This window comes from Epithele typhae (assembly GCF_022376455.1).
Source record: "Epithele typhae strain CBS 203.58 chromosome Unknown BXZ73scaffold_47, whole genome shotgun sequence".
Lineage (NCBI taxonomy): Eukaryota > Fungi > Basidiomycota > Agaricomycetes > Polyporales > Epitheliaceae > Epithele > Epithele typhae.
Window position 1 is genome coordinate 20,864 of NW_025954238.1, and position 20,789 is coordinate 41,652.

General features: G+C 60.4%; 5 protein-coding genes across 5 annotated transcripts; 3 read left to right on the plus strand and 2 right to left on the minus strand.

Annotated features, from left to right (window-relative positions):
* Positions 1 to 880: 880 nt before the first annotated feature.
* On the plus strand, positions 881 to 2,429 carry BXZ73DRAFT_51151 (glycoside hydrolase; the record flags this gene model as incomplete). Its single annotated transcript, XM_048020570.1, has 3 exons — positions 881 to 1,128; positions 1,183 to 1,522; positions 1,581 to 2,429. 3 exons carry the CDS (start codon positions 881 to 883, stop codon positions 2,427 to 2,429), a joined length of 1,437 nt encoding a protein of 478 aa, XP_047875072.1.
* A 2,043-nt stretch (positions 2,430 to 4,472) lies between these two features.
* Positions 4,473 to 10,346, minus strand: BXZ73DRAFT_79618 (SEN1 N terminal-domain-containing protein; the record flags this gene model as incomplete). The annotated part of the gene is made up of 11 exons (XM_048023135.1): positions 4,473 to 4,478; positions 4,544 to 4,942; positions 5,007 to 5,146; positions 5,203 to 5,675; positions 5,734 to 5,810; positions 5,861 to 5,898; positions 5,964 to 6,697; positions 6,747 to 6,956; positions 7,010 to 9,471; positions 9,521 to 9,834; positions 9,920 to 10,346. The coding sequence occupies 11 exons, from the start codon at positions 10,344 to 10,346 to the stop codon at positions 4,473 to 4,475; spliced, it is 5,280 nt and encodes a 1,759-aa protein (XP_047875073.1).
* A 1,010-nt stretch (positions 10,347 to 11,356) lies between these two features.
* On the plus strand, positions 11,357 to 12,373 carry BXZ73DRAFT_91505 (Translin; the record flags this gene model as incomplete). Its single annotated transcript, XM_048025994.1, has 7 exons — positions 11,357 to 11,419; positions 11,485 to 11,575; positions 11,628 to 11,840; positions 11,904 to 11,983; positions 12,048 to 12,143; positions 12,192 to 12,264; positions 12,318 to 12,373. 7 exons carry the CDS (start codon positions 11,357 to 11,359, stop codon positions 12,371 to 12,373), a joined length of 672 nt encoding a protein of 223 aa, XP_047875074.1.
* A 400-nt stretch (positions 12,374 to 12,773) lies between these two features.
* Positions 12,774 to 14,206, plus strand: BXZ73DRAFT_91506 (SGF29 tudor-like domain-containing protein; the record flags this gene model as incomplete). Its single annotated transcript, XM_048025995.1, has 8 exons — positions 12,774 to 12,819; positions 12,904 to 13,126; positions 13,190 to 13,263; positions 13,361 to 13,587; positions 13,644 to 13,699; positions 13,752 to 13,799; positions 13,851 to 14,040; positions 14,096 to 14,206. The coding sequence occupies 8 exons, from the start codon at positions 12,774 to 12,776 to the stop codon at positions 14,204 to 14,206; spliced, it is 975 nt and encodes a 324-aa protein (XP_047875075.1).
* Positions 14,207 to 15,171: 965 nt separating this feature from the next.
* Positions 15,172 to 19,014, minus strand: BXZ73DRAFT_91507 (uncharacterized protein; the record flags this gene model as incomplete). The annotated part of the gene is made up of 6 exons (XM_048025996.1): positions 15,172 to 15,647; positions 16,397 to 17,109; positions 17,161 to 17,828; positions 17,881 to 17,992; positions 18,236 to 18,694; positions 18,752 to 19,014. The coding sequence occupies 6 exons, from the start codon at positions 19,012 to 19,014 to the stop codon at positions 15,172 to 15,174; spliced, it is 2,691 nt and encodes an 896-aa protein (XP_047875076.1).
* Positions 19,015 to 20,789: the final 1,775 nt, after the last annotated feature.

Sequence of the window (20,789 nt, forward strand, 5' to 3'; positions counted from 1 at the left end):
TTTGAGCCTCTGTTGCGCTGCCTTCGACCTCCTTCGACCTCCTTCGACGGTCTCTTCCCTCGGACCTCTTTCTTCAGCTTCAGGCCTCCTCCCTCGGGCTCCCTTCCACTCTCGCTACATCCGAGCAGTCACTCTCCGTGCAATGGCGCCGTCACCGCGGGGGCCACCCTCTTTGGAAAGCTCGCGCTTCCCATCAGGAAACTTACGGTAGGGGTGATAGGGCCTCCGTTGGACGCAGCAAATTGGCAGCAAATGCATGAGGCGATGCCGATGAATTCGACAACTTCGGACTGGGCTCCGATCACGACTGGTGCAGTGACCAACGACGCTGGTGCCGCACCCCCTGTCACGCGTACGAGGAACGAGCAGCTCAGGCCTCTGCGTCGGTGAGACCAGCTTCGCCAGAGTCAGGACGGAGTGTGCGTCGATGTGTTCGTCCTCCGCCCCACCGCCGCCTGGGAGACCGCCCGGCGGACGGGATGTGCTCTGATGTGCTGGGCTGGCGCGCTCGGAATCAAATTCATCGGGTGATGATGGACCGGCGTCTGTTGGGCCGTGTTTGGTCGCGCGGTGGCCAAACAGCGCCCGATCTGGCGCCGGAGATGCGGCTGGCGGGCGAAAGGAGCGCCGGCGGCTGGTCATTGTCCGGATCCGAGTGCGAAGTGGGAGGTGCAGCCTTATTGTCTCGCACAGCACTCGCGCCCAGCCCGCGTATAAAGCCTCCCCGCCCGTTCAGAGATGGCCAGCTCGTTGTCCGCTGTGCTGCCAACTGCTTCCTCGTCTCGGTCGCCTTCCTCTATCCTTATTCTCTTCTCTTCGACGCTAGCCGTCCCACTCCCTTGCCTACTCACGTCCTCACGACCAAGCCCACTCCTTAGCCATGTTCTGCTCCTCCCTCCTTGCTGCCGTCCTCCTCGCCACCTCCTTTGTCTCCGCCGCCCCGCTCAAGACCCGCCAGGCCGCTGGTGTCCCCAAGGTCGTCGTCGCTCACCACATCGTCGGCCTCACTGCCGCCTTCACTGTCGATGACTGGCTTTCCGACATCAAGGCCGCACAGGCAAATGGTATCGACGGCTTTGCTCTCAACGTTGGAAACGATCCCTTCACGACCACCCAGACTGAGAACGCGTACGCCGTCTTCCTGCCGCCGCTTTTCATGGACTGATCGCCCATTTGACACAGCTTCCAAGCCGCCGAACAACTCAACTCTGGCTTCAAGCTTTTCTTCTCATTTGACATGAGCTCCTTCCCCTGCCAGTCGGCGGATGGTGCCGCGACTCTGCGCTCCCTCACTCTTCAGTTCGCATCCCGCCCGAACCAGCTCACCGTCGACGGCAAGGCGTTTGTTTCTACTTTCGCTGGAGAAGCGTGTTCCTTCGGTCAAAGCGACGTTCCCACCGGCTGGCGTACTCAGTACACTCAGCACCCCGAGACAACTGGCAAGGTCCACTTCGTCCCGTCCTTCTTCATCGACCCGGCTACCTTCAACACCTTTAGTGGCGTGATGGATGGCGACTTCAACGTCAGTCCTGACAGATCCCAGTTCTGTATCTGCAGCGCTGACTTTGCGGATCTTGCAGTTCAACTCGGGTTGGCCCATCGATCTTCACGTCGCCCAGGCACCCGCGCTGCTCCCCGGCGTCGACCTCAACAACGTCGTCGGTACGGGAGGTGACGTCGCGCTCCAGAAGTTCATCGGCTCCTTCGACACCGACAACCAGCACATCACCAACCTCGCCAGCGTCGCGAACTCGGCCCAGACCTACATGGCCGCCGTCGCGCCCTGGTTCTTCACCCACTTCGGCGCGGATACGTTCAACAAGAACTTCATCTTCGACGGTGACGAGCACCTCTGGGTCACCCGCTGGGAGAACGTGATCGCCAACCGCGACAAGGTCTCCCTCGTCGAGATCGTCACCTGGAACGACTTCGGCGAGTCGCACTACATCGGTCCCCAGCATGGCCAGCTCCCGGTCGGCTCTGACGCCTGGGTGGACGGCATGGACCACTCCGGCTTCCTCGCGCTCACGAACTACTTCGCGACCCAGTTCAAGACCGGCACCGCGCCCGCGATCGAGAAGGACCTGCTCGTGATGTACGCGCGCCCGCACCCGCGCGACGCGAAGCCCGCCGACCCCGTCGGCGCCCCCACCGACTTCCAGCTCTTCCAGGACAAGATGTGGGCGGTCGTGCTCGCGACCGCCGACGGCCAGCTCACCCTCACCGACGGCGGCGCGAACACCCAGACGTTCCCCGTCACCGCCGGCGTCAACAAGCTCTCGCTGCCGATCGCCGCCGGGGGCATCATGCACGGCACGCTCACCCGCGCGGGCGCCACCGTCGTCGACCTCAAGCCGGACTTCACCTTCAACCCGAACCCGGCCGCGTTCAACTACAACGCGTTCACCGCGTCCGCGACCTCCGCCTGAGCGGCGCGGCACGCGTGACCCAGACGGGCAGTCGATGACGATGAAGATTTTACCATCTCGCTCCCCCTCCTCCCACACGCACGCACGCACACCCAACACATAGTTACGGCGGATACCCATGCATCATGTCTGGCTCCCGGCTCGTCGACTTACTCATCGATACCTTTCGCGCCCGCGCGAGCTGCTGCCGAACGCAGCCGCTCGCTCGCGCTTCTTGCTACATCGCCCCACAGGGGCTCTCGGTTTTCGGATATCGTGGTCTCCGCAGGGCGGGGCCGGTATCGAGGACGGAGTCGGGCGGACGGCGGGACTCGATGCGCGCGTGCGCGCCCCCCCTGGCCTGCGCGGGCATGCGTATGTACATACCGGCTCCCTGCTAGCTACGCTCCTTCGCCTCCCACCGGTCACGTTCGGAATCGAAGTGCATCCTGCTCGTTTCTCTCCCATCATTACCGTGTGGTTGTGCGTGCTGCCATCTTTCGAATTTGCGCCTTGCCAAGTGCAGCCGAGGCGGTCGACGTCGACGATTATTTGCTTTCCCCCAGACGACCACCGACCGGCTGACGTTGGGACGCTGACGACGATATCCTTGCAGATCGGCGGAGGTTCGGCCTCGCTGGATCCCATTGCCAATGCACGATGCTACTTACGCACCAAGGCACTTGCCACTCAGGATATCATCCCGGATATCGTTCCATGGTATCCGAGGTACGAGATACGCGCACCTGATTCGAAGCTCCACGAAACCCGAACGGGTCCGGGGGCGCTCTCCCCCGAATACCAATTCCGCAACATGCGTAATGCGTATATGCAACACGTGCGGCAACGCAACCCCCCTCGGGCGCAGCGCCGCGGAAATTTCAAGAAGCCGGCGGACGCGGGGGTGGCCACGTTCGGCGCTACGTAGGCTGTTGAACCAACACAGAGCGCACCAGTCAATATCAGCCCCAACTTGGCGCGGATGTGTGGGCTCTCGCCTGTGATAATTAAGTAGACACACTGGATCTGTCGGCGCATCGCGCGCGCGCGCGCGCATGTCGGGACGCGCGCACCGCGCTGACCACCCGCCGCACGGTCGCAGGCCAAGCCCGGATGTTGAGAGGACGGTGCAGGGGTGCGCGCTCGGACGGTTGGGCGGCGCCGAGCTGGGCCGCTGGTGATTGCGCCGACGGTGGAACGCGCGAGCGTGAACCAGCAATTACATTAGTTAGGCAGATGGAGCACGCCGCGGAGCGCACGGCTCGCAGGGTCGTTCGTTCGGAGCGACGGAAGGCCCTCCGCCGAGAAGACGTACTTACACCGCGATGTGCGCAGAGCCCGCTCAGGCTGCGCCGACCGTCGAGCGTCGCTGGATGAGCGAGATGGCGACGCCTTCGACGCAGCACGCACGCGCGCGCTGTGGCCGTTGTCTGTCCGAGGTTCGTGTGTCGGAAGTGAGTGGGTCGTTTGGCGAGTCAAGTTCGCCGGCGGGCTGCCCAAGACGCAGGCACGTCCATAATGAGGAAATAGACTTAGAACCAGAAGCCGTACGTGACCAGTGGCCGGGGCCGGCCTGGCAGAGCAAGTTGTCAAGTCTTCGCCGTCGGCGCTCGAACCCTCTCACTGTCGGGCTCGGACAGACGGCACCGAAACGTGGTGGATGACGACGGATTGGAGCGAACCCTGTGTACCGAGATCCGAAGGCGCGCAGGGATCCCGGGGTGTATAGTTGTGTTCGAATTGGATCTGGGATGGGTGGTCGGGGAGGCCAGGACACTTTGATTGGGGACTCAGATAATCAGTTGGTAAACAGAAGACTTGTTGATAACTGAGACCTCGGACCCGAATACACGCGAGTGATGAGACGGATGTAAGATGCAGTGAATTAACAGCTGAGGACTGGGGTCTATACAATAGTACGGGATGATAAGTTACAGTATGTGCGCGTGTAAACAAACCTTATTGCAGCGTGAGTGATCCGGAAGTGTTGTCCGATAGGAGGTGCGAAAAATAGGCGTGAAAAGCGAAGAACCAATCTCGGGAGCGTATGCAATAGGGGGACATTCATCTCTACACGAACAAGATAAACGAGGTAAGTTATACGGCAGGCGGTCAAGCCCAATGACGCAGCGCACCTTCTTCGGGATGAACAACGACGGCGCCTGTTTGGCTCTTTTTACTGGCGGAGGTTTTGGACGAGGCTTTGCAGGCCCGCCTCGAGGGGGAAGAGGCCCAGAAGCGCCGGCTTCCTCTGTTGGCGGCCCGTCGGCCCGGCGCTTCTGGCCTGTGTGGGCCTCCTCCGAGGTCGACGCTGCGGTCGACGTCGCAGTGACTTCTGGCTGGACATCGGGCATCGATACGTCCACGTTCGACGCCGAAGCCGAGAGCGCCTTTGTCTTCGCTTTGTACTCCTGCGGCGTCATAAGCTCTGGTATCGGGGGCGCAGGCTTGGAAGGCGGCTTCAAAGCCTTCGGTCGGACTGGCATCGCTGCCGCCGTTTTGGACACGGGCGCAGTGAAGAATCCGACGTCCGCCTGGACAAGGACGCCGGGCCGTAAGTACTCATTGACGCGTGTCGGGAAGCTCGTGGTCACGTACCTGGACGAGGCACTGTCTTGCTCTCGCGTTCTCCACGATCCGCCGCCATGTCTCGTCGCTGCGTTCTAGCGTGGGCGCGTGTCCCAGAATGAACAATGACGCCTTTGAACGCGTCAGCGCGACGTTCATCCGCCTCACATCTGCCGCAGAGGATCAGTCAGCGTTGCTCGAGCCCGATGCCATCCCCCCGACGAACCTCGCAGGAAACCCACAGTCTGCAGCCCCGGGCCGGCACGGACGCACGAGAGGATGATGATGTCCTTCTCCTGCCCCTGGAAGCCATCGACCGTGTTGAAGTCGACGGTGCTCAATGCCTCCTCTCCGAAGCGCTGCTGGAATGCACGGCGGAGCTCGACGATCTGGCCGCGGTACATGGAGATCACGCCGATCTTGAAGTCGAGCGATGCGGTCGGGAAGTCCTTGGTGAGGCGGTTGAAGAGAGCGACCGCGACCTGGACCTCGGTCCGGTTGACGATCGAGTGGCCCGCGCCGGGCGCGGTGGTCTCGAACCCTGACTCGACGTTAAAGAAGCGGTAGGTGCCAAACTTCTCATGCATGTGCCATGGTCGTATCGTCTTTTCCGCCATATCCGGCCCGTCTTGCAGTCTGCCGTCATAGAAGAGGTTGCTCGGGAGCTGACTGATATCCGGATGCATACGGTACTGGATGCTGTCGACGGACGAGGGCATCAGTGATGTGCCTAGTTAAAGACGATACATGGACGCACCTGAGGAGATGCACTGCGCCTGGTTGACTTTTTTGCAGTCGCACGAACAACGATTGATCGTATCCTAGCCTACAGGCCTGCGGACAGGATGAATATCCCGTATCCAGAGACCGTGGGTGCAACTCACCTCCTGCGACTTCACTGTTGGTGGAAGCTGTTGTGGATCTAGGCACCGATCCCACGTAAATCCTCCGGGTTTGCAAAGATGGAGTTAGGTTTAAGGGACGTACCTCCGACCATGATGCACGTTTTGCAGCGGTATTTCATCGGGATCAAGGAACTGAGCTCAATGGCTTGCGCGGCTTCATCAATGATCACCAGTTCGAAGTCGAATGGCTCCAGATACTCGTAAGCCGACGCCGACAGGGTGCTGCAGATTACATCCGCCTCCTGTAGAACCTCGTTCCGGAACCGCCGTCGGGTGGCGTCGAGCGTGCGGTGGTCTGACTTCTGCTTGTCCTTCGCCTTGTCAAATTGGTGGGATAGCATCGCCTTCTGCCGGTTCAGCTTCTGGATATCCTCCCTGAGCGTCTGCGTTTTCGCGCCATTGTCGTGCAGCGCCTCCATCTCGTCGTATTTCTCTTGACGTTGCCGCCGGACAGAGTCGAGCCCGGCGCGGATGCGCGCAAGCTCGCTGCCCGCCTCCTTCGAGTTCTGCAGCTCCGGGTGCGAGTTGAGCTTCTCGTCCATGAGGTACTCGAGCGACACCTCGCGCACAGAGCTGCTCATCGCCTTTGCGGCCCCAATCCGGACAACTTTGGGACGTTCTGCACGGTGCCCTGCTCCAGACACACCGTCTTTCAGACGATTAGCAACCTCGTCGATGGCAGCGTTACTTGGCGCGCAGAGGAGGATCTTCTTCGGCAGCTCTCTGTCGCCCGGCCGGGAGATGATTCTGCTACGGCGTGCGAGGTAAAGCTGGACGAGACCGCAGATCGTCGACGTCTTTCCAGTACCCGGGGGTCTACACGATCTTCAGCAATACGTTCAAAAACCCACCCGACAGGACTCACCCTTGGATCAGCGCAAAGCCCTCTGTGTCGAGAGACTTGAGGATCGCGTTGGCCTGCGGTTCGTTCACTTTGTAGGACTTCATGACCCTCTGGACTTCGTCTTTGTCGACTTTTGGGACGCGAGGCAGCTGCCCGTGTAGGACGATGTCAAGCAGATCGTAGTACTGGAGCGACATGAGGGCGGCATACTCGCGCACTAGTGTTGTCAGACTGGAAAAAAAGTTAGATCAAGAGACTGGAACAGAACGTGAATTCCGCCTCACCTTAGGACCTTCGCGACGCCCCAGCAAGTGCCGACGTGCAAGCCCGGGTCTCCGCCGGCGGGCATGTACCGGATCGTCGCACTCACGCCCAAGTGTGAGTTGCGATAGCTCTGGGCTTTGCCGAGCATCCGCGCCTTCGTCCCCGGGTTCGTGAACAGCACTATATCCGTCTCGGCCAACGCCCACTCCCGCGGCGGGTTGCCCTCGATCGTGACGTCGAGGTCGATGTACTCGTCCGTGTACTGCCGGTTCATGATTCGGCATTCGTACGACTCCAGCGGCTGTTCCTTGGACTCCATCAGCTGGTTCCAGAGCTCGAGGAAGAGCATCGGCTCGAACACGCTCCGGAAGTGCGCGTAGTCCCTGAACCGCCCCGGGACAGACGACAGACGGCGACCGCTGTCGCCCGGGGGCGTCGGCCCATTATGGTCGTAGTTCCAGACGAGCAGAGTGCGGTAGAGGGAGGAGAGGTCGGGCTTGAGGCGTAGATGTGCGCGTCGCGCGTCCTCGTGCTTCCGCGCCTGCTGAAGCCGTGCCATCTTCGGGTGGTGGCCCATCGGGATGTCGATCATCTTGATCTGCCTCCGCTCCTGAGGCTTCTTCGGTGGGAGATCACGCTGCAGCTTGGACAGCGATGCGAGCCCGCCCTTCTCGTCGTCGCTGCTAGCCTCATCTTCGCTGCTTGAGGACTCGACAGGCTTGGCGGGCGGGGGCGCCGCCCGCGCCTTCGCTCCTTCGTCCTTAATGAGAGGCCTCGAACTAGGACGAGAGGGGCCGGCCGTCCGCGAACTTGAAGTCGAGACCAACGTCGAACTGCTGCTCGTGGACCGTACGTCCTCGTCCGCCCTCTTCTTCCCGAAGTAGTTTGTGATCGTCGGCTTCTTCTTATCCACAGGCTTGAACTTGTCTTTGTCCGACGTCTTCAGGATATGCCTCGGCTCCCGCTTCTGGATCTGAATCTCCCGCTTCTCGTGCTCCTTCGGCTTCGGCGGCGGCTCCACGATCTCCACCTCGTCGTCCTCGTCTTCAAACCGCGCCACCGCCTCCTCGAGGCGTCCCACTCGCGCCCCGTCCAACCGCGAGCGCAACCGGTTCGGGTCGGGCGTCCGGGCGTCCTCGATGTGCTTCGCGATCCTCGCCAGCGTCTCCGCACGCGGCCGCGTCTCCGCCGCGCGGAAGCCGTCGAGCAGCGTCTCGAGCAGCGCGAACGATTGGTGGAGGAGCTCCTCGTCCGTGAGCCGGAGCCACTTCGTGAGCTCGAACAGCACCTGCTGCAGGTCGTCTACCATCTGCCGCCCCACTGCCCGCGCCGCGCGCCTCGCCGCCTTGCCGTCCTTGTCCTTGTCCTTGTCCTTGTCCTTGCCGTCCTTGCCGTCCTTGCCGTGGGTCTGCGCGCCGGCAACGGCCCCGGCCTCCAGCACGCGCCGGTGGGCGAGGAGGTCCCGGCCGAAGATGAGCGCGTCCCGCATCCAGAGCACCATCTCCTCGTTCTCGAAGAAGCGCGCCCACGCGGGCGTGCGCGCGAACACGACGCACAGCGCCTCCGTCATGAGCTGCCACCAGCGCGGGACGCGCTCCGCCAGCGCCGCGCCGGCCGCCGCGAGGTACCGCGGCTGGAGCAGGAGCCCGTCCGGGCTGGAGCAGAGGCACTCGAGCACGTCGGTGAGGCAGCGCGCGAGCGCCTGCGAGAGCGAGCACGCCTCGGGGACCGCGGGTGCGTACGCGGTGTAGACTTGCAGGACGTCGGTGATCGCTTGGAAGGTCGCGTCGGGGTGGTGCTCGAGCAGGGCGCGGAAGCAGTCGAGGCGGCCGTCGATGTCGTACGCGAGCCCGACGAGCCCCTGCGCGGCCTCTTGCAGAGCCTCGACGGGGGAGAACATGAGCGTGACGATGTGATGGATAGCGTTTTCCTGGCGGAGAAGGTCCAGGGCGGCGGTGGCGATGCTGAGGTCCGTGTACCGGGTGAGCACGTCGCGGAATCCGTTGCGGAAGACGGCGAGCGCGCTGTTCACGGCCGCGAGGGCGGGCGGGTTGGTCGGCAGTTGCGCCTTTCGGAGCAAGTCCTCGAACGCCGCCGGCTTGAGCTCATCCATGTGGGCGACTTTCGAGAGCACCGAGAGCAGAAGCGCGATCGCGTCCGAGTCGTTCCCGACGATGCCTTCGTAAACCTTCTTCCAGACCAGTTCGTGGATGACGGATTTGGTCTGCAGATGTTCGCTGTCCACTTTCGTGGGGCTGCTGAGCGACGTCACCAGGGCTGCAACTCTCTTCGCGTCAGTGAGCATCGCGTGCTTCAAAAGTCGCTTTGCGTGTCGTCTCGCTTCGGCCCATAGCTCGGCGTCGTAGTTCCTCCCGAAAGCCACGTTGACGAAGACGGCAGAGTGTACCCCGAGCAGATGAAAGGGGAGTTCTTTCTGGAGTGCTTGATCCTTCTTCTCTGACCCGAACACTGCTGACAGGACCTGTGTATAATGTAAGTTTGATTGAGCCAGATCGAGGCGACGAGCTTACCCTGGTCGCGATGCTCATCGCAGTAGGACGGGCCATCTTGAACCGCTCGTGCTGCAACTCCTCACACAGAAACTGCAGGATCGAGGCCGCAATGTCGGGGAAGACCGGCAGCGACACGACCGAGGCCGTGTACAGCTCAATCCACCGCAGCAGCCCGTCGTCGTGAGGCACAGCACATAGCACGTCCGCGTAGCGACTGTTGTCCTTTATGGAGTTGAAGACGACGTGCGCGTACTCGGAGCTTTTGTTCTCCCACATCTTCGTTCCAATTCGCCGCAGCACGAGGATGAAGCTCTTCAGAACGTCCATGAACTCTATTGCGAATGTATCGACAGGTGATATGTACAAGCGTTATGTCAGTGTACGATAACGAGCTACGAAGTGGTAAAATAAGCTGACGGTGTTCGGTGTTGTGCAAGTGGCCTACAATGACGTGCCGGATGTCGACTCCGGTCTCGTTCTCGCTGAGGAACTTGGGGGGAGCGAAGCGTATGAGGGTGACGTAGCTCGCCCACACCGATGACTGTTCTTGCAGGGAAGTGAACTTGTATTCCCCACCAAAGCAGTCGCTCAGAGGACGTGACGACACCAAAGATTCCGATACCATCTTCAACAAGTCGGTGTGGCCTGATAAGAAATTCTCCGCGGGCATAGGTTGGACTTGGCAATGGAGCGACTGCTTGCGTGCCCAATCGTGTATCTGCGGCGCCTCAGCGAACAGAAGGGCGAGCAATCCTGCGGGCGGCACGTCGCTGGGCCAGTTTTGCAGCACTTCTCTAGGGCAGTAGGTATGGATTAGGGCGATTATACGAGAATCTTGTAGCATGTGGGGATCATGAGGTAGGTCACTGCAGGGGGCGCATCGGAGAGAGATCGTAGAGAGTTGCCAGAGTTTGGTGTTGGAGTAAGCCCCTTCTCCGCCAGAACTTGTACAACAGTGTTCGTCAGAAATTCGTGAAAGTTGGCGTAGAAGCCGGAAAGTGTCTCGTGGCTGAAAGTGTTGAAGTATCTGTTTATGTAGTGTTAGCACTGTCATGCGATATTTAGATAAGTGGAAATGTGAATCAGACATGCTGCGGTACTACAAAGGGTGGCGCATGCGAGCGCAACCGACCCGGGCAAGGTCTAAAGCGGCAGAACAACTGTCATGCTCCACATAGAAACTATCTCTGAGCGCATATATGTTCATGGCACATAGGCACATATATGCGCTATGAGATGGACGACACCACGCACCAGAAGCATGGTCCGACGTGACACCAAGCAGAAACAAACACTCACGTATGCCGCGACGTAGTCTCTGCCTCGTATATCCCCCTGACACAACAACAGCACGTAGACAGAAGCTGTTTGAGCTGCGCTCGCCATAAAGTGACCGTTGAGCTGTTGTATGCGTGCAGCCTGATGCAGAAGGTGGCCGCCTCCTTGACGAGCACATCCGCTTGAGAACAAAACCAGTGGCCATGGTGGAGCTTAATCTTGGGATCCTTGTGAGCCGCGAGATTTCCCAAGAGAAAGGTCGAGAGTAGGTGGAGGGTGGAGTCGGGAGGGGCGGCGACCGAGCAGTCACGGAGGTTCTCGAGTTTCTTCCGGACCTCATCGAGGGAAACGGTCTGAGAGCCCATAGACAGGGTCGGCAACCCCGATCAACGTGTGTGTGCTTACGGGGGATGTGGAGGGGGGATATTGGGGGAGATGTAGGAGGAGAAAGCGGAGATATCCCTGTGTACGTCGGACGCATTATTTGCTTGTGCTTGCATCGGCGCCTGACATGATGCCCTGACGTCTTCGGCCGTCGGTCGATGCATTCTCCCTCAGACGATACTAACCGCCACCATGGACGCGCAGAATCTTGAGGCTATCAATGGCCTGCTGGATGAGGATGTCGCGATCAGAGAGGTAAGTAATCTGCTTCGAAGCGGGGATACTTCAGCGAGGTTGATTGAGGTCAGATATCTTCGTAGAAAATAAAAGAGCAAGTCACGGAGTTCGACAAGAAGGCCCGGACGCTGTCGGGGATACTCAACAGGATTCATGCAACTCGGGCTGGACAACGTAAGAGCCTGTTTTATGCGAATTCGTAGCTTGCTCATAGTAGACATCTCAGTACCCGCGTTATTCGACACCGCACGTCCTATCCTCGACAGCTGCAAGGAGAGTACTGCAGCACTCGCGGACATTGTTCCTCCGAGCCAATTCTGGCGATGGAAAGAGATGTGGCACAATTCTCTACGGACAGCCATATTTTCCGCCACGCTCATGGAGTTCCTCCAGCACGGAGGTCTGATGACACTCCCGGCTGTCGCGGAGACGTTGGGCAGTGAGACCGATCCAATTGTCAACATAATTCGCGGCTGATCGCCATGACGATCTTTTTGTACAGTTAAGCCCGAATGGCAGGGGCGCTGCGCATTACCTGCGGAAGATTACCTGCACGGCGTGATCTCACTTGTGAATGAGCTGGTGCGTGCTCCTTGAGCTCTTGTGGGTCGGAGGCATAGCTAATTTCCTCGCTTCCTCTCGACAGTCGCGTTTGGCTGTCAATGCTGTGACCTTGGGCGATTTCGATCAGCCCATCAAAATCTCGTTGTTCGTCAAGGACGTGTTCGCGGGCTTTGCCATGGCGAGTACAGTAGCTGTCCCAGGGAGTGGTGGCGCTGACTTGCTCCAGCTTAACCTCAAGAATGATACTCTCCGACGTCGTTACGATAGTCTCAAGTATGACATCAAGAAGATCGAAGAAGGTGTGTGTCCCCGATATAGCCACCGGCAGACGTTAATCATCTGGCGATCGCAGTGGTGTATGACGTCTCTCTGCGCAAGCTGGCTCCTTCGGCGAGCGACAAAAAATAAAGCGGGTGTCTTGATGAGGTCCCGCATGAGTTCCCTGAGGTCCCAGTGTTTCAATCATGTACCGAATATGCCGAGCTCCTGTAAATGTACCTTCTGTATGACCACTGTTCGATTTTTAGCATAAAGTAGCGTTGCATGCCACTCAATCTGCTCGTCACACGAAGCTGCCCAGGCGAGGAGAGGACGAGGACAGGCGCCCAAGATGGTTTGCAGCTCACGTGGGGTGCTCCCACGGGGTGATCTCGATCGGAGGGGTTCGCGGACATTGTGTTTGTCGCGGAAACGCCCCGGTCCGCGACAAGTCCAACGCCGTGTCGTCGCCTCGCGCACGTTCCGCCACTTCTTCCGCGTCCCAGCGCCCTTCCACACCTCTCCTCTCCTCCGCCACCCGCCACCCGCCATGGCCAGCAGACGCGCCGCCTCCAACCGTCCTGCCGCCTCCGAAGGTCCGTGCCCTGGCCGTCTGAGCGCGGCTCATGCCCCTCACACGACGCCACCCACATCCTCGCTGACCTACTTTCATCCCACAGAAGTCGAGTGCTGGGCGCAGGCCTCCGCGTCGCTCTCGCGCCTCTCCGGCCTGCTCGACGAGCAGACCAAGGACGACCCGCTCGGCCGCGTCCACCGGCTGCTCTCCCAGTGGCCCTCCGACGACGCGCTGCCCACCGAGGGCATCGAGGGCGTCAAGGGCGTCTACAAGAAGCTCGTCTCCAGCCTGAACGACGTCAAGGCCAACGCCGAGCGCGACGCCGCGTCCGTCCGCTTCCCTTCCGCGCCCATCCACGCATGCCCTCTGACCAGCAGCCCCCTCCGCAGGCTCATCGACGAGGTCCTCGAGCGCCTCAGCATCCTCCTCGCCCTCCGCACGGCCTCGGAGAAGACCCCGCCAGGTAGGCACACACCACCCCCTCCGGGACGCCCGCGTCCGAATCGGGGGGCAGTGTGCGCGTCGCTGACACGCGCCTCCTCCCGCCTCCTCCCCCACAGTCGAGAAGCGCGCGAAGCGGCAGCGCGCCCACTCGCCCGCGGCGCCGCCCGCGGGGGCGACGCCCGCCGTGCCCTCGGGCGCGACCCCGACGCGGTCGATGTCGATCACCCTCCCGCCGACGCGCCGGGGCTCCGTCGGGCCGCAGTCGTCGCTCCCGTTCTCGCGCGAGCCCAAAGCGCGCCGGGAGGCGCTCGCCCCGCAGCTCCCGCTCCACGAGGGCCGCAAGGTCGCGTTCCACCCGCCGACGAACACGAGCAGGGGCGACGGCGCTGCGGGGGCAAGGACGAGGAGTGGATCCTCGCCGTCGTCACCAAGTGCATCAACCAGGACAAGAACCGGTGCGTCGTCTGCGGGCCGGCTGCGGGGATATGCGGGCTGACCCACGGACAGATACGAGGTACAGGACCCCGAACCGCAGGAGGACGGTGCGCCGGGGCAGTGAGTCGGTTCCTTGCTGGTGGCCGGTGCCCGTGCTAATCGCTGCTGTAGGCGATACAACACCACTCTCCGGGCGATCATACCGTTGCCGGACCCGAACGCGCCGCCTGAAAGTGCAGCGCACCTGAATTCGTATCCAGAGTTCTTGGTTGGGTCGACGGTCATGGCGCTGTACCCAGACACGAGCTGCTTCTACCGAGCAGAGGTCATTGCAAATCCTCGCGACCTGAACACAGGACGAGTAAGGGGTCCTACATTCGATGGCAGCATGTGCCTCATCTAACCATCATCTTCAGGGCGCGGCCGGGAAGCAGCCTCCAATGTACAAGCTCAAATTCGAGGACGACGACGACCAGGAGCACATGGTACAGGCCCTGTGGGTGGTCGAATGGCCCGGCAAAGACTAGTCGCCGGCTTCTTCCATTTCTGTCCGGTGGTGTACAGTATGTGTATTTCTATAGACTTCTGGATGGTGACACCCTGCCTTCCAGCAACATTAGGGTTATCGGTCTATAGTTTTCCATGTGAGGTTTTCACCCTTCTTTTTTTTCCTGGGGTCTTCCATCCGGAGATGTTTTCGGTCACACCATAGACTGCACAAGACAGGAGCTTCCCATCCAAAATCTATCCGGGAGCGGTCACGGTGTTAGCATTGAATTCGGTGCATCTGTCGGCAGGTAGAGCCTGCAAGCGGGTCCTGTATGACCGGGGCCCAGATGGGGGCGTTCTGAGGACTCGGTCGATCCACGCAGCTACGGGACCGACCTCTGTTCTGGCCGAGTTAACGAAGGCCAACCTCGCGCGGAGCTAAATGTCATTCTCGCGCTAGGTCATGGACACCTCGGCGCCCATTGGTACATTCAACCTTCAGTGCTTCAGCACCCAGTCCCCAACGCGGGTGCCGGAAAACAAGGTGCTCAAGCGCGCTTCGACTTTCTGTCTCCCAAAGCTCGCAAGCGCACCATATGCGAATTTGAAACTTGTGTACTTATTCACGGATCCTTCAGGACCTCGCAATGCCTGGCACGCACTCTCTGTCTGAGAGGAGAGTAGTTCCGGGTTTCCTCAGCGGCTGGATGAACGCTTATGCTAAGCCACGTGTTGGGCGCCTCTCACTTCTCCACTTTCTAGGACTGTCCATCGCGAGTCGGCCGACGACAGCAGACCCGAGACTCGCCTCGAGCGCACACGACATGTCGAGAACGCGCGAGGACGGACATCACGCTACTCCAATGTATTCCTAACACGCCTGCGGTTTCCAGACTCTTCCCACCGGCGCACTGCTGCGTATAATACGCCGCCGCGGCGAACGCCAACCACCCCACTGACTTTAAAGCACACACATCTTCCCGACGACCACCCTCTCAAGGTCTCACCTCTGCTTGCACACTCCCCCCTGAGCACCGACCCACCTCCCGCCATGTCCCTCACCCGCCAGTTCTTCCGCGAGCTCCGCCCCTTCTTCCGCCTGCTCGACGAGCCCATCCACCGCGCCAGCCCCGCGCCCTTCGGCGCCCTCCGCACCCTCGACCGCCTCACCCACGACCCGCACCAAAGGCTCTTCGACGACCCGTTCTTCGCGGGCGCCACGCTCCGCCCCGCGCTCGACGTGCACGAGCGCGCGGACGCGTACGTCGTCGAGGCGGAGCTGCCCGGCGTGCGCAGGCAGGACGTCGCGGTGCGCGTCGCCGACGGCGGCCGCACGCCCACGATCGAGGGTCGAGTCGCGTCGCGCGCATCCGCGCAGGCTCCTCACGGTGCTTCGCCCGCGTCGGAGCCCGCGGGCTCGAACTCGACCGGTGGAGGTGAGTTGCCGCCCCCTCGCGAGTTTCGCGAGAGTCGGAGAAACTGACGCGAACCCCTCGCTCCGCAGTGACCGAGCAAAGCGCGACCACCGGTACCGCGCTCGCGACCGAGCGCGCGTTCTCCGCCTCCGCGCGCTTCACGCGCACCGTCGTCCTCCCCTCGCCCGTCGACCCCGCGGGCGTGTCCGCGAAGCTCACCGACGGCGTGCTCACCCTCGTCGTCCCCAAGGTCGCGGACGCAGGTAGCGTCTCGATCCCGATCGAGTGAAGCTTACCCGCACTTTCTAGTCTCCATCCTCTGTCAACCAAAATATCTTGACGCACTCGCGTCTCGCCGGAAGAGCATGTACGATAGACGCATCACAGTAGTGTACGGTACGCTCGCGAACGTTGCATGATCAATGACATGTATCATACACATGAATTTGGACCATGATCCCACTGATGACATTCTCTGCCTTCGCATTGCATACTCAACTGAAGGGTCTCCAGCTGCTGTCCAGTTAATATTGATTCACGACGAGAAATGCGTATATTATGAAAATGCTGCTATGGTGTATGAGAGGGAGCTGGAGACCGACTCGTCTGCGCTGCGAGAGCGCACACATACCAAGATGCGAATACAGGACTTGGGCGAAATACAGCGTAATGTATGCAAAAGTCTTACATGGAACCTGTGCAGCCGTATCACGCGGGAGAGACAACAGCGGGAACGCGTACAACACAACAGGTGCATACATCGTTTCGGAAGTTGAAAAGGGAATGATGCGAACAACAGCGTTGACTACGCACCTACCTGGTGGGCCTCGGGGACGCCCACCAACCCCCCAATGACGATCGCACTGAGCACGAACGCTATAAAGGCGCTCCTGACCACGATCTCCCATTGTCCGCGCGTGACGACCGGGTTTAGCACCGGCGTCAAGGGCGATGCGAAGGCAGGGACCTGCAGCACTCCTCTGAGCCGTTTCCTCCACGCGCCCTCCTCCTGCGGTACGGGAGCCGCGGCCTCATGGTCAGTCGCCGGTTGGACCGAGGTCGAGGTCTGCCACGGCGAAGACGGGGAGCCTGCGCTTGACGCCGGAGAACCTGCGCTTGCTGGAGCCTCGGGCAACATGGAAAGGTTGGCATCCGGGGCAGAAGCGTTGGGGTACTTGACCATGACGTATGAGGAGATGTGGGTCGGTACGCACTTCGTTTGGAGCCTTCCGATTGCCCTGCCTATCGGACCAAATTGCAATCGCCTCCGCGCAGGCGAACACGACTGGGGTCTCTCGCTGCCCTGGCTTCCAGAAGAGGATTGTGATCCGTGAGGCCGCTTCTCCAAGATGATGGGAGGGCTTGGAGATGCAGGTGGGTCCGATAGGGGGTTCGCTGGAAGTGGGGAGTCGGCGTCGAGCTTTCTGGGGGGTCGTGGAGGCAGTCCGTCGAAGTTGAAGGCACCCATCCTCTGGGACTCTGTCGCGAGTTGTGTCTGATACTCTATATCACATGTCCGCGGAGGTCTAGCGGGACCATAAGTCAACACTCGTTATACATCGTGAGGGGGCACTTACTCGACGACGCTATCCCAACTGAAGGGATAAATGAAGGTAGCACCCGTCATCGATGACCGACTTTCAAACTGTCGCATGGGCTTGTCTTCGAGCTCCAGATCCAGTTCATCGTCGGATGGGTCAGCGTCGTATATCACGTCGGACACAAAGACCTGAGGCGGTGGTTGCGACTTCCTCCTATTTTCACGAGCAGTCGAAACGTCAGATACTTCAGATGCCTGCTCGCAGTCCTCTTCATCCGCAGATTCTTCCTCAAGGGCATGGCCCTGGAACGAGGTGGAATAAGGCGAAGAGAACAGAGGTCTGTGGGAGGCCTGCGTTGAAAAAGATATCGAGGAGGACTCAGACAGCATGTGGGCGTGAGAGGCGGATGCGCGAGACGTGTGGACATGATGGGACGTGTGGACAGGTGGTGGCGTAGTGAGTCGTAACTTGGGAGGCGGCGAACGGGGTGATGGGGCGGTAACAGGGCTGACAGAGAATGGTGCTGGATGTCGCAAGGCCGGAGGTCTAGTCAATGGGGTTTGAACATTAGGTCTCGCGGAGAGACTTGGTGAGTCCACCAAGGTCGCTTTCTCCTTGTCGGACCCGTGGACGCTGGGCACCCGGGCAAGCTCGAACGAGCGGAGTTGCCGAAAGTCACCAAAGACGTAGATCATCATGCAAACCTAACTCAGAGTGAGCGGCGAGGGTCACGCGTGAGAGCGAGAAGCGACTCACGCCGTAGAGAGCGGAAATGACGATCGTCATTCCCAGCCAGAGCCCCGGAAGGGCCGAGAAACGCCACCAGCGCGATCCGCCCGTTAGGAAGTTGGCGACTAGGATAGGGACACTGAAGAGCACATGTCAGTCTGCGTGCCCATAAAAGTCCACACCGTGTCCCACGTCCGACGGAGGCGAGAATCAAACGGCGACGGGCGGCGACGACGCGGGCCAGTAGTGCCCGCCGCGTGCGAAAAGCAGGCAAAAGTACCGCTTGTCAGGTTACTGCTGCTTCTGTGACCAGCGCGATCTCCGAGCAGGCTCCGAGCGAAAGGCGGACGGAGGGAGAACAGCGGAGGAAAAGGAAACGAACCTTCCCAGAAGTCCTATGACCGTGCCGCCGGCACAACCGCAGTGTGCACGCGGCATGCCGACATTGTGGAACGTCGCGACCACGAAGCGGTCGAGGCTATCCGAAAGCATGGCCAGTACGCGCTCCTCCACCTCCGCGAATGTTTCAGGACGCGGGGGCACAGGCGGTCTTCCTGGAGTGCCGAGACGGTTGGCGACCGGAGAGTCGGTGGGGACGAAGAAGACGGCGAGAACATCGAGAGGCAGAGGGAGTGCGTAGGGAGCGAATGGGGTAAGGAACGTGTCTTTGGCACGCGCGTAGAAGTCGACGAGAGCGGGGTTGGGGGGCGGAGGGAGAGACTCGGAGCGATATGTGCGCGCGTCCGGGTTCGATGCAAAACGGATAGGAGAACTCAGCCGAGACTTGCGCATCCAGGCGGTGTAGCGAGCCTTGTACTCGCGCAACCAGAGAATGAAGTATCTGAGGGCGGAGAGGTGAGGAGACGGGTACGGATGCAACGGCTGGGAGAGCACGTACAAACACTCTGGTTTGCGGTCTATGACAAGCATCCATTCCTCGAAGTCCTTGAGGCCGAGGGGAGGAAGATGCTTGCGATCGAGAATCTCTTCAAGAGGGATGCGAAAGTGGGGAGTGATTCCCCATGGCGAGGCCTTTGGCTGAGATGGAGGAGGATGGGAGAGGCGGTAGGGAAGTCGAAGGAGATTGCGGGAGCTGAGCTTGACGGTCTTGGGAGGCGGGGGCGGGGGACGGGAGGGAGAAGGGGGCGGAAAGGAGGGCATGGGGAGGCCCGAGCCCTACGGGCGCATGGAGGCAGAGGGACGGAGGGCGTTGACGGTAGCCGGGTGGTGGGGTATTATGCCCAGGGCGCGGCGGGCTTCCCTGCCTGGTGCCGCGGGGATCCGGCGGGCTTTGGCTCACGTCGCAATTCGAGCACGCGTTCAATCAGACCGCGTCTGGACTGTGGCCGTGGCGTCAGCGATCGCCTGCAGCACATTCCAGACCGCCTCTGCGCTTCAGTCCGAGTCCGAGCTCATCGTCCGCGGCCCGGACGCAAGCACGGCGGCCGCTGATCCATCCCCAACCTCGCTGAGCCCACCTCCTCTTCGGCCATAGTACGAAAAACACAAAGCCTCCCTACCGCCCTCGTGCATACCACGCCCACGTTGAAACGAGCTTTCTCTCAAACATATGAAGCTTCCCTGTCGCGCGCCCGCACGGAACGGCGCCGCAGGGCGCGAGCTGCAATATTGTGCGTGCATATCAGAACACGCCACGCGGCCTCTATTCCTCGATGGTAGCCAAGTGCCCCCTCAAGCACTCCCTCGGACATCACGGGCCACTCATCGGTTCAGAGTCCGCGTCCACCACGGCCATCCTCTGGCTCTACCCAGGTTGTGCCGATCCTTTCCGAGCTGGTGTCTGCGGTGTCTGCGTATATATCGACGCTTCAAGCTACATGTACGACTCAGATCGAAGGCGCCCGTTTTCATGTGCTCCGCAACAGATTCACGCGCACATCGGCCACATCCCGGATACTATAACGAGTTGAAAGTTCGCCGCAGCGGGGGCTTCGCGAGTCGCCCCCCGCCCCTCCCACATCGCACCCGCGCACTCTTTTTTCTCGCCCAACTCGGCCTCGCTCGTTCCTCTATAGCGGTGCGGCAGCGCGCTCCAGTATAGCAGGCTCCGGAGGGCGTACCGTACGGATGCCTTGGGCGCAGCGGCGCGCCGCGGTCCGCCCTCCGGGCGCTCGACCTAGCCTTGATCGACGACTTCCGACTCACTAGATCTGGACCCATGGAGCCAATCCCGCAGAGTACACAGGAGGCGAGACCCTCTGAGAGATTCATAGTGGTGCTGATAAGATAAAGTAGGAGGATAAACGCGTATCTAGAGCTTCCGGCTTGCGAGGCTCGACGACACACCGACAGCCTTCACATGTGTCTATAATGGAAGAAAATGCAAATGACGCTTTCCAGTGGGGGTTCGAATTTTGGATCGCCCGGTGCACAACGAAGGTCGTGGCGTCACGCCTCTATTGGGAACCCGTCCAGTGAGCCCGACGGTCCTCTTCCCCTTGGGCTCAAAACAATATTTCCTAAGGGAGATTTGCGGCTCTAAAAGCTAGTGCATGCTTATGAACGAAGATTGTATCATGGTAACCCGACAGTGTCATCCATTTCAGCATCATTGCGAAGTTGATACTGTACTTCTTACGACTCATGCTGCCCATCACAGGCCTGGCGGGTACCATGGCGCCTATCGTGGACGAGAACGTGGTGAAGGGATGACGATGACGGCTGCGGCGTGGTATTTGGACTAAGGGAACTTGCTTATGGCGACAGAGCGGACGTTCTTATCGCTTATTACCAGGTTTCTTTCCACGTATCGAACTTGGAGCGTAGCTTGAGGTGTCCGGCATTGCGGCATATGAGACTGAGCGTGACAAGAGGGATGCTGGAGAACAGGCATGCATTCAACCAGCAGCAACTGGCTCCAGTAACCGAGAATTAGCTGCGGTCCACCATTACTTACTTCATCTTCTCATATGGGC